Source organism: Pecten maximus, chromosome 18 (assembly GCF_902652985.1).
Source record: "Pecten maximus chromosome 18, xPecMax1.1, whole genome shotgun sequence".
NCBI classification, from domain to species: Eukaryota; Metazoa; Mollusca; class Bivalvia; order Pectinida; family Pectinidae; genus Pecten; species Pecten maximus.
In genome coordinates, this window is record NC_047032.1 from 24,184,933 (window position 1) to 24,197,787 (window position 12,855).

At 39.5% G+C, this 12,855-nt stretch overlaps 1 protein-coding gene across 1 annotated transcript; it reads left to right on the top strand.

Moving 5' to 3' along the window:
* The first annotated feature begins 9,857 nt into the window (after window positions 1–9,857).
* On the top strand, window positions 9,858–11,484 carry LOC117316320 (alpha-(1,3)-fucosyltransferase C-like). Its single transcript, XM_033870861.1, has 2 exons — window positions 9,858–9,934; window positions 10,295–11,484. The coding sequence occupies exons 1-2, from the start codon at window positions 9,858–9,860 to the stop codon at window positions 11,361–11,363; spliced, it is 1,146 nt and encodes a 381-aa protein (XP_033726752.1). The 3' UTR covers window positions 11,364–11,484.
* The last annotated feature ends 1,371 nt before the right edge of the window (window positions 11,485–12,855 follow it).

Here is a 12,855-nt window from a genome sequence, read left to right on the forward strand (position 1 = left end):
ACATTAAGGGTTCTGACAAAGAAAACATTATGGTTCTGATAAGGGAAACATTAGGGTTCTGACGAGGGAAACATTAAGGGTTCTGACTAAGGGTTCTGACGAGGGAAACATTAAGGGTTCTGACGAGGGAAACATTAAGGGTTCTGACGAGGGAAACATTAAGGGTTCTGACGAGGGAAACATTAAGGGTTCTGACGAGGGAAACATTAAGGTTCTGACAAGGGAAACATTAGGGTTCTGACAAGGGAAACATTAGGGTTCTGACGAGGGAAACATTATGGTTCTGACGAGGGAAACATTAGGGTTCTGACAAGGGAAACATTAAGGGTTCTTACAAGGGAAACATTAGGGTTCTGACGAGGGAAACATTAAGGGTTCTGACAAAGGGAAACATTAGGGTTCTGACAAGGGAAACATTAGGGTTCTGACAAGGGAAACATTAAGGGTTCTGACAAGGGAAACATTAGGGTTCTGACAAGGGAAACACTAGGGTTCTGACAAGGGAAACATTAGGGTTCTGACAAGGGAAACATTAAGGGTTCTGACAAGGGAAACATTAAGGGTTCTGACAAAGAAAACATTATGGTTCTGATAAGGGAAACATTAGGGTTCTGACGAGGGAAACATTAGGGTTCTGCCAAGGGAAACATTAGGGTTCTGACAAGGGAAACATTAAGGGTTCTGACGAGGGAAACATTAGGGTTCTGACGAGGGAAACATTAGGGTTCTGACGAGGGAAACATTAAGGGTTCTGACAAGGGAAACATTAGGGTTCTGACAAGGGAAACACTAGGGTTCTGACGAGGGAAACATTAGGGTTCTGACAAGGGAAACATTAAGGGTTCTGACGAGGGAAACATTAGGGTTCTGACAAGGGAAACATTAAGGGTTCTGACGAGGGAAACATTAGGGTTCTGACAAGGGAAACATTAAGGGTTCTGACGAGGGAAACATTAAGGTTCTGACGAGGGAAAAATTAAGGGTTCTGACAAAGAAAACATTAGGGTTCTGACAAGGGAAAAATTAGGGTTTCTGACAAGGGAAACATTAAGGGTTCTGACGAGGGAAACATTAAGGGTTCTGACGAGGGAAACATTAGGGTTCTGACAAGGGAAACATTAAGGGTTCTGACGAGAGAAACATTAGGGTTCTGACAAGGGAAACATTAAGGGTTCTGACGAGGGAAACATTATGGTTCTGACAAGGGAAACCTTAGGGTTCTGACAAGGGAAACATAAGGGTTCTGACGAGAAAACATTATGGTTCTGATAAGGGAAACATTAGGGTTCTGACGAGGGAAACATTAAGGGTTCTGACGGGGGAAAACATAAGGGTTCTGACGAGGGGAAACATTAAGGGTTCTGACGAGGGAAACATTAAGGGTTCTGACGAGGGAAACATTAAGGGTTCTGACGAGGGAAACATTAAGGTTCTGACAAGGGAAACATTAGGGTTCTGACAAGGGAAACATTAAGGGTTCTGACGAGGGAAACATTAAGGTTCTGACGAGGGAAACATTAAGGGTTCTGACAAGGGAAACATTATGGTTCTGACAAGGGAAACATTAAGGGTTCTAACGAGGGAAACATTAAGGGTTCTGACGAGGGAAACATTAAGGTTCTGACGAGGGAAACATTAAGGGTTCTGACAAAGAAACATTAGGGTTCTGACGAGGAAACATTAGGGTTTCTGACGAGGGAAACATTATGGTTCTGATAAGGGAACCACTAGGGTTCTGACAAGGGAACATTAAGGGTTCTGACAAAGAAAAACATTATGGTTCTGATAAGGGAAACATTAGGGTTCTGGACGAGGGAAACATTAATGGGGTTCTGACGAGGGAAACATTAAGGGTTCTGACGAGGGAAACATTAAGGGTTCTGACGAAGGGCAACATTAAGGTTCTGACAAGGGAAACATTAAGGGTTCTGACGAGGGAAACATTAGGGTTCTGACAAGGGAAACATTAGGGTTCTGACAAGGGAAACATTAGGGTTCTGACAAGGGAAACATTAAAGGGTTCTGACAAGGGAAACATTAAGGGTTCTGACAAAGAAAACATTATGGTTCTGATAAGGGAAACATTAGGGTTCTGACGAGGGAAACATTAGGGTTCTGACAAGGGAAACATTAGGGTTCTGACGAGGGAAACATTAGGGTTCTGACGAGGGAAACAATAGGGTTCTGACAATGAAAACAATAGGGTTCTGACAAGGGAAACATTAAGGGTTCTGACGAGGGAAACATTAGGGTTCTGACGAAGGAAACATTAAGGGTTCTGACAAGGGAAACATTAAGGGTTCTGACGAGGGAAACATTAGGGTTCTGACGAGGGAAATATTAAGGGTTCTGACAAGGGAAACATTAAGGGTTCTGACAAGGAAAACATTAGGGTTCTGACGAGGGAAACACTAGGGTTCTGACAAGGGAAACATTAGGGTTCTGACGAGGGAAACATTAAGGGTTCTGACAAGGGAAACATTAGGGTTCTGACAAGGGAAACATTAGGGTTCTGACAAGGGAAACATTAGGGTTCTGACGAGGGAAACATTAGGGTTCTGACAAGGGAAACATTAGGGTTCTGACAAGGGAAACATTAGGGTTCTGACAAGGGAAACATTAGGGTTCTGACAAGGGAAACATTAGGGTTCTGACAAGGGAAACATTAAGGGTTCTGACGAGGGAAACATTAAGGGTTCTGACGAGGGAAACATTAGGGTTCTGACAAGGGAAACATTAAGGGTTCTGACAAGGGAAACATTAGGGTTCTGACAAGGGAAACATTAAGGGTTCTGACAAGGGAAACATTAGGGTTCTGACGAGGAAAACATTAGGGTTCTGACAAAGAAAACATTAGGGTTCTGACGAGGGAAACACTAGGGTTCTGACAAGGGAAACATTAAGGGTTCTGACGAGGGAAACATTAAGGGTTCTGACGAGGGAAACATTAGGGTTCTGACAAGGGAAACATTAAGGGTTCTGACAAGGGAAACATTAGGGTTCTGACAAGGGAAACATTAAGGGTTCTGACAAGGGAAACATTAGGGTTCTGACGAGGAAAACATTAGGGTTCTGACAAAGAAAACATTATGGTTCTGATAAGGGAAACACTAGGGTTCTGACAAGGGAAACATTAAGGGTTCTGACGAGGGAAACATTAAGGGTTCTGACGAGGGAAACATTAAGGGTTCTGACGAGGGAAACATTAAGGTTCTGACAAGGGAAACATTAGGGTTCTGACAAGGGAAACATTAGGGTTCTGACGAGGGAAACATTATGGTTCTGACGAGGGAAACATTAGGGTTCTGACAAGGGAAACATTAAGGGTTCTTACAAGGGAAACATTAGGGTTCTGACGAGGGAAACATTAAGGGTTCTGACAAGGGAAACATTAGGGTTCTGACAAGGGAAACATTAGGGTTCTGACGAGGGAAACATTAGGGTTCTGACAAGGGAAACATTAGGGTTCTGACAAGGGAAACATTAGGGTTCTGACAAGGGAAACATTAGGGTTCTGACAAGGGAAACATTAGGGTTCTGACAAGGGAAACATTAAGGGTTCTGACGAGGGAAACATTAAGGGTTCTGACGAGGGAAACATTAGGGTTCTGACAAGGGAAACATTAAGGGTTCTGACAAGGGAAACATTAGGGTTCTGACAAGGGAAACATTAAGGGTTCTGACAAGGGAAACATTAGGGTTCTGACGAGGAAAACATTAGGGTTCTGACAAAGAAAACATTAGGGTTCTGACGAGGGAAACACTAGGGTTCTGACAAGGGAAACATTAAGGGTTCTGACGAGGGAAACATTAAGGGTTCTGACGAGGGAAACACTAGGGTTCTGACAAGGGAAACATTAGGGTTCTGACGAGGGAAACATTAAGGGTTCTGACAAGGGAAACATTAGGGTTCTGACAAGGGAAACATTAGGGTTCTGACAAGGGAAACATTAGGGTTCTGACGAGGGAAACATTAGGGTTCTGACAAGGGAAACATTAGGGTTCTGACAAGGGAAACATTAGGGTTCTGACAAGGGAAACATTAGGGTTCTGACAAGGGAAACATTAGGGTTCTGACAAGGGAAACATTAAGGGTTCTGACGAGGGAAACATTAAGGGTTCTGACGAGGGAAACATTAGGGTTCTGACAAGGGAAACATTAAGGGTTCTGACAAGGGAAACATTAGGGTTCTGACAAGGGAAACATTAAGGGTTCTGACAAGGGAAACATTAGGGTTCTGACGAGGAAAACATTAGGGTTCTGACAAAGAAAACATTATGGTTCTGATAAGGGAAACACTAGGGTTCTGACAAGGGAAACATTAAGGGTTCTGACGAGGGAAACATTAAGGGTTCTGACGAGGGAAACATTAAGGGTTCTGACGAGGGAAACATTAGGGTTCTGACAAGGGAAACATTAAGGGTTCTGACAAGGGAAACATTAGGGTTCTGACAAGGGAAACATTAGGGTTCTGACGAGGAAAACATTAGGGTTCTGACAAAGAAAACATTATGGTTCTGATAAGGGAAACACTAGGGTTCTGACAAGGGAAACATTAAGGGTTCTGACGAGGGAAACATTAAGGGTTCTGACGAGGGAAACACTAGGGTTCTGACAAGGGAAACATTAGGGTTCTGACGAGGGAAACATTAAGGGTTCTGACAAGGGAAACATTAGGGTTCTGACAAGGGAAACATTAGGGTTCTGACAAGGGAAACATTAGGGTTCTGACGAGGGAAACATTAGGGTTCTGACAAGGGAAACATTAGGGTTCTGACAAGGGAAACATTAGGGTTCTGCCAAGGGAAACATTAGGGTTCTGACAAGGGAAACATTAGGGTTCTGACAAGGGAAACATTAAGGGTTCTGACGAGGGAAACATTAAGGGTTCTGACGAGGGAAACATTAGGGTTCTGACAAGGGAAACATTAAGGGTTCTGACAGGGGAAACATTAGGGTTCTGACAAGGGAAACATTAAGGGTTCTGACAAGGGAAACATTAGGGTTCTGACGAGGAAAACATTAGGGTTCTGACAAAGAAAACATTATGGTTCTGATAAGGGAAACACTAGGGTTCTGACAAGGGAAACATTAAGGGTTCTGACGAGGGAAACATTAAGGGTTCTGACGAGGGAAACATTAGGGTTCTGACAAGGGAAACATTAGGGTTCTGACGAGGGAAACATTAAGGGTTCTGACGAGAAAACCATTAGGGTTCTGACAAAGAAAACATTATGGTTCTGATAAGGGAAACACTAGGGTTCTGACGAGGGAAACATTAGGGTTCTGACGAAGGAAACATTAAGGGTTCTGACAAGGGAAACATTAAGGGTTCTGACGAGGGAAACATTAGGGTTCTGACGAGGGAAATATTAAGGGTTCTGACAAGGGAAACATTAAGGGTTCTGACAAGGAAAACATTAGGGTTCTGACGAGGGAAACACTAGGGTTCTGACAAGGGAAACATTAGGGTTCTGACGAGGGAAACATTAAGGGTTCTGACAAGGGAAACATTAGGGTTCTGACAAGGGAAACATTAGGGTTCTGACAAGGGAAACATTAGGGTTCTGACGAGGGAAACATTAGGGTTCTGACAAGGGAAACATTAGGGTTCTGACAAGGGAAACATTAGGGTTCTACCAAGGGAAACATTAGGGTTCTGACAAGGGAAACATTAGGGTTCTGACAAGGGAAACATTAAGGGTTCTGACGAGGGAAACATTAAGGGTTCTGACGAGGGAAACATTAGGGTTCTGACAAGGGAAACATTAAGGGTTCTGACAAGGGAAACATTAGGGTTCTGACAAGGGAAACATTAAGGGTTCTGACGAGGGAAACATTAAGGGTTCTGACGAGGAAAACATTAGGGTTCTGACAAAGAAAACATTATGGTTCTGATAAGGGAAACACTAGGGTTCTGACAAGGGAAACATTAAGGGTTCTGACGAGGGAAACATTAAGGGTTCTGACGAGGGAAACATTAGGGTTCTGACAAGGGAAACATTAGGGTTCTGACAAGGGAAACATTAAGGGTTCTGACGAGGGAAACATTAAGGGTTCTGACGAGAAAACCATTAGGGTTCTGACAAAGAAAACATTATGGTTCTGATAAGGGAAACACTAGGGTTCTGACGAGGGAAACATTAAGGGTTCTGACGAGGGAAACATTAAGGGTTCTGACGAGGGAAACATTAGGGTTCTGACAAAGAAAACAATAGGGTTCTGACAAGGGAAACATTAGGGTTCTGCCAAGGGAAACATTACGGTTCTGACGAGGGAAACATTAGGGTTCTGACAAGGGAAACATTAGGGTTCTGACAAGGGAAACATCAGGGTTCTGACGAGGGAAACATTAGGGTTCTGCCAAAGGAAACATTAGGGTTCTGACGAGGGAAACATTAGGGTTCTGACGAGGGAAACATTAAGGGTTCTGACAAAGAAAACATTAGGGTTCTGACGAGGGAAACATTAGGGTTCTGACAAGGGAAACATTAGGGTTCTGACGAGGGAAACATTAGGGTTCTGACGAGGGAAACAATAGGGTTCTGACTATGAAAACAATAGGGTTCTGACAAGGGAAACATTAGGGTTCTGACGAGGGAAACATTAGGGTTCTGACGAGGGAAACATTAGGGTTCTGACGAGAGAAACATTAAGGGTTCTGACAAGGAAAACATTAGGGTTCTGACGAGGGAAATATTAAGGGTTCTGACAAGGGAAACATTAAGGGTTCTGACAAGGGAAACATTAAGGGTTCTGACAAGGGAAACATTAGGGTTCTGACAAGGGAAACATTAAGGGTTCTGACAAGGGAAACATTAGGGTTCTGACAAGGGAAACATTAAGGGTTCTGACGAGGGAAACATTAAGGGTTCTGACGAGGAAAACATTAGGGTTCTGACAAAGAAAACATTATGGTTCTGATAAGGGAAACACTAGGGTTCTGACGAGGGAAACATTAAGGTTCTGACAAGGGAAACGTTAGGGTTCTGCCAAGGGAAACATTAGGGTTCTGACAAGGGAAACGTTAGGGTTCTGCCAAGGGAAAAATTGGGGTGCTGACAAGGTATACCAGTTAAGTCAAACATCAGATTTGAATTAAATAAGATTATACCGTCGACCATTAAACGTGTCCCATGTTCTTTATCAATCTGTATGTCTCGAAACCTTTTGTTGGTAATTCTCACGTCTGTAGTCGAACTTTGTCATGAAAATCGTCCTAACTACAGTAATCACTACATAATTCGTCTCCATACTTTATACATGTTTTATCTATACTGCAAATATATAAATGTACCTGTATCTACCATGCACGATGAATTGCATTTCCACAATAATTACTTAAAGAGGCTTACCCGCAGACGGACCGGTAAACGGCACATCTCCGATCACTAAATAAACTTCAGTACACGTTTCTATGTGACAAAATTAGAGGCTTTCCGACTTTATTTCTTGAAAACAATTACAGAATATGTATTTAAAAGACGTTTTAAAACTCAACCTGAGAGGGAAATGTATGGAATATAACGGCAAATCTTCTTTGTAAATCGCCGCTGCCTTTGAAGTTATCACTGTGCGGCACTGTGCACGTGCTTGTTTCTTTGATGTGTCAATCAAATTAGACTCCACTTTATAGCGGGGACTTATTGCGGGTTGCGATTAAATAAATAATATTTAAAAAATGAGGTTTTGATATCACTTTTCAGCGTTTTATAAGGAAAATAAAATGAAAAACTGTCATGTGTAAAAAAATCTTTTTCTATTAGCCAATTTTTCTGATCTCTCTGCAGGCAAGCCTCTTTAAATTAACGATTTGTTCAAGTGCAAATCGTTTGTTTCTATGGCTAACTTAGAAGTGTAATCGAACACGTATCTGTAATGGAAGATCACCGTATGTCAATTCTGAACCCATAATCACGTCTTACAAGTCCTATCTGTTTCAAGGTTATACTGATCACGGATATAATTGATTTAAAGACTAGGCCTAGAAACATTCACTGTGCCTTCATCGCTGTACACAGAAACGCATTTCTCTCCTACTCGTATTTCGGTGATGTGGAAAATTACCCCGGTATATTTCTGGACGTAGCATATTACAATCATTGTGACAGTACAGTCTGAACAGATCTGATACTATTTACATACACACGAGATTTAAAATCTGTATTATGTCAATTCTTTTGTCTTCCTTACTGGTTTAATGGTTGAGGTCTGGTGGATCAGGTGCCGGTTTAACTGTTTTTCTTTTAGACTGACTTCTATATATGCTTATTCTTAAGAGATTAGTCATCACAAATACATTGCCGCCGGTGCGGTATATCATGCATGTAAACACACACACACACCACGACTTTACGTATTTAATTTCCCGGGTTGTGGACGATTGTACCTAAATAAAAAACTCGTCTCCCACTGGTATATAGTGACCGATCTACTCAGCGGTACGGTACATGAAAGATTTTTTTTAAATAACTATTTTTTTTTTATTGGAGACCGATTAATCACTTGTAATGAAACACGGATAATCTATAGCCAGTCGTGTCAAGGTAGGTTATAATTAGTATGCAGTGTCTGTATATAAATGGTTTCGTAATTATACGTTTTTATTATCAGGTTAATGTCAGAAACACTATACCTGTTTAAAGACTTTCTTTAATAATTATAGACAAAGTTCTTTACCATTAATATATTTTTTCATGCACTATCTAAGCTTTGATAAAGAGGTCGTAATTACGGAAGCGTATTAGGGCCACATTTAAACTTTTTTAATTTTTAATTTCCACACTTTAATCTGTAAATTATACACTTTAATCTGTAAATTTTACACTTTAATGTGTAAAATTAACACTTTAATCTGTAAATTTTAAACTTTAATCTGTAAATGATACACATTAATCTGTAAATTATACACTTTAATCTGTAAATATTACACTTAAAATTTTTAGATTAAAGTATATAATTTACAGATTAAAGTATATAATTTACAGATTAAAGTGTAAAATTTACAGATTAAAGTGTATAATTTACAGATTAAAGTGTATAATTACAGATTAAAGTGTATAATTTACAGATTAAAGTGTATAATTTACAAATTAAAGTGTATAATTTACACATTAAATTGTTAAATTTACAGATTAAAGTGTAAAATCTACACATTAAAGTGTATACTTTACAGATTAAAGTGTATAATTTACACTTTAAAGTGTATAATTTACATATTTAAGTGTAAAATTTACAGATTAAAATGTAAATTTTACACATTAGAGTGTATAATTTACACAATAAAGGGTGGAAATAAAAATTAAAAAGTTTAAATGTGGCCCTAATACGCTTCCGTACGTAATAGCTCAGTCGGTTAGAGCGCCGGCCACGTAATCTCAGGCGAACATCTAAGGTACACATTTTACATGAAGCATTGTCCTTACATTGATATGAGCTAGACTTTGTCCTTTGCCATTGATATTCCACATCAAGCAGTGTCTTAACTTCAGTATGGAATAGATTTTGTCCTTTACCATTAATATTTCACATCACACATTGTCTTTAATTTAATATGAGATTTTCTTGCCCTTTACCCTAAATATTTTACATCATGTTCTTACTTTTAAATGATACTCCTTTACCAGAAATATTTAAATTCAATGTTATTCTAAACTTTTGGGTCTGTAAATGTAGGTCTCCACATTTTCCATACGATTATTTCTGACATATATGGTTCGATGGGAATTCACTTTCACAGACAAAAACCGAACGTCATTGTATATGTATCAGATAGTTACCATTCAATATGTTTCTGAATTGAAGGTTGTTTATGTATTCCAATGACATTTACTATACTTTTTGTGTGTTATTAGTAATGTTGATGTTACCGATGGAAGCTCAGCATCACTTTGCAAACATCCGATTTGTCTGTACCCAAACCAGGATGAAACGGTAAGTTTGGAATCAATCGGATATATTTCCCCTCCCGTACATATCGGTGAACGGATATATTCATCTTTACATTGCATTCTAAAGCAAAGAGTTACGAAAAAGTGATAATAGGAAATACAACGTGTTACAGTTAAAAATCAAATCCTGTACAGACATAGTTAAACTGGTAATGTAATAGCCATTGTTTCTGGTGTATTCATAATTATTTTGTATTAACAAAACTGAATGTTCAAGATATATATCATACGGTTAAATAGCTGTACATGAATGGAATAAATATCACAGGAATTTATGGATAAAAAACGGTTATATAAAAGCGATACTTTATATGATGTGAATAGTTGTTGATGTTTGTTTCAGATTATTCACCTGTATTCTGATAGTCATGATATTCCTGTTTCTGTATGTGGAGCATTTGAGATATGTGACAAAACAAAACGTCAACAAGTACATACAGCGAATACCTAAGGACGAATCATTACAGGTTTTCTTCTACAACCGGCCACGTGACTTCAGTCTCGATGTCTTCAAACATTGTGACTTCGCCTGCCACATGGTAGATACGGGAGACTACAATAAAAGCTATGCTGTTGTGTTCCATTCCGCCACACTGTATAACCAACAATCTCTTCAGAAACAAAATGGACATATTTGGATATTTTATACATTAGAACCCCCACACCGTCACCCCTCGGCCAATAAACTTAAAAAGTGGCACCGTCTGTTTAACTGGACGATCGGTTACAGAAGAGATGCAGACATTTTAAACATGTATGGACGATTTAAAACCTTACCTACTGAACGACAAAATGAGATGAAACAAAAACTAAACTTAACGGGATGGAAAGACAAAACAGAATACGCCGCGTGGTTTGTTTCTAATTGTTTCGACAATGCTAAACGAGAGGAATACGTGAACATGGTTAAAAAAATCATATTCGTTGACAAATTCGGTAATTGTGGACCGATGAAATGTCCAAAGTCACAGGACACAGAATGTCAACGAATGCTTAAGGAAAAGTATAAGTTCTACATGTCTTTCGAGAGTGAGCTTTGTCGTGATTACATAACGGAGAAAAGTTTCAAGCTTTACTGGGATTACACCAACACCATACCTATAGTTAGGGGAGGTAGTAATTATAGCATGTATCTGCCGTCACACTCTTATATCAGTACACGGAGTTTTAAGTCCGTGAGAGAACTGGCGAAGCGTATGCTTGTTTTATCTAAAGACGTGACAAACTCCACACAGTACTTCCAGTGGCAGACAAAATACTATGTTGACTCCGTGGCACAAGAGCCATTTTGTGAACTATGTAAGAAACTTCACGATCCAATGAAATATCAACGTGTGTACGATAACGTAAATGATTGGTTAAGAGGAAGTGAGAATATTGAAATATGTCAAAAGAGCAAAGATTTACACTAAATGTAAATATACAATAAAAATCGTATAACTATTCCGTCCTTCTAAGCCTCGTGATGTTAGGGACATCAACAGCTACCTCGCCAGTAATGTTAGGGACATCAACAGCTACATCGCCAGTGATGTTAGGGACATCAACAACTACATCGCCAGTGATGTTAGGGACATCAACAGCTACCTCGCCAGTGATGTTAGGGACATCAATAACTACCTCGTCAATGATGTTAGGGACATCAACAGCTACATCGCCAGTGATGTTAGGGACATCAACAACTATTTCGTCAGTGATGTTACGGACATCAACAGCTACATCGCCAGTGATGTTAGGGACATCAACAGCTATTTCGTCAGTGATGTTAGGGACATCAACAGCTATTTCGTCAGTGATGTTAGGGACATCAATAGCTATTTCGTCAGTGATGTTAGGGACATCAATAGCTATTTCGTCAGTGATGTTAGGGACATCAATAGCTATTTCGTCAGTGATGTTAGGGACATCAACAGCTGTTTCATCCTTCTTGGCCTCGCCAGTGATGTTAGGGACATTAAACAGCTGTTTCATCCTTCTTGGCCTCGCCAGTGATGTTAGGGACATTGTACAGCTGCTTTGTCCTTCTAGGACTCGTCAGCGATGTAAGGGGGATCGTACAATGTAGTACTTGTCAATAATGCTAGGGACCAAAGTGTGAAATTCTTTAGATACATTATTACCATCCGTACTATATTTCAAAATGGCAGAGTTTCATATAAATTACAACTCGCGATGCTTTATATATTCATTAGGAACTTGAGTAATTGAATAGGAGTTTTTAAAACCCGACCAAATTTTGAAATTAATATCTCGAGCACATATAAAATATATCAAAATTAGGCACACTTGCCTGTGTTTAAAGAGGCCCATTGGGGTTGGCCATAATGCCCTGCCATGCAGCCTAAACGTGAAATAAGCATACTGCAGTCGGTTACAGATAGGTTATATTCAAAGGTTTAAAAGGTGTTTGATTTCAATAGCCTTCACGGCGAAATGTATTCTTGGTAAAGGGTTTTTATTCCAACTTTACATCCTCAATACCTGTTTTGCTTGATTTAAAATGGTTGTGGTCAGTTTAATGTAAGCGTGGAATAATTGTGAAATGTACAACTGTGTATGATTGATGATTGTCTGGCCGGTGATTTGTCTATTGATATCAACTTGGTCAATTATTAACAAAATTGAACGAAGAACCGAAATATCTGAAACACCATTACAATATTTGATAATATAACTGAATCATCGATAACTGATCATCGATAACTGAATCATCGATGAAGTCTTTAAATCAGTGTTTTAACTTTGTGTTTTATTTTTTTTAAATATATAAACAGTAAAAGTTTGTTATGTTTTTACTGTAAAAACTACATTTTGACGCCACCTGTACATATACGGACGTTGAGTTGTGGAAGAGCCTCCGTAAGCTTTGTCATGTTATATTAGAGACAAATTATCGTGGCTGTT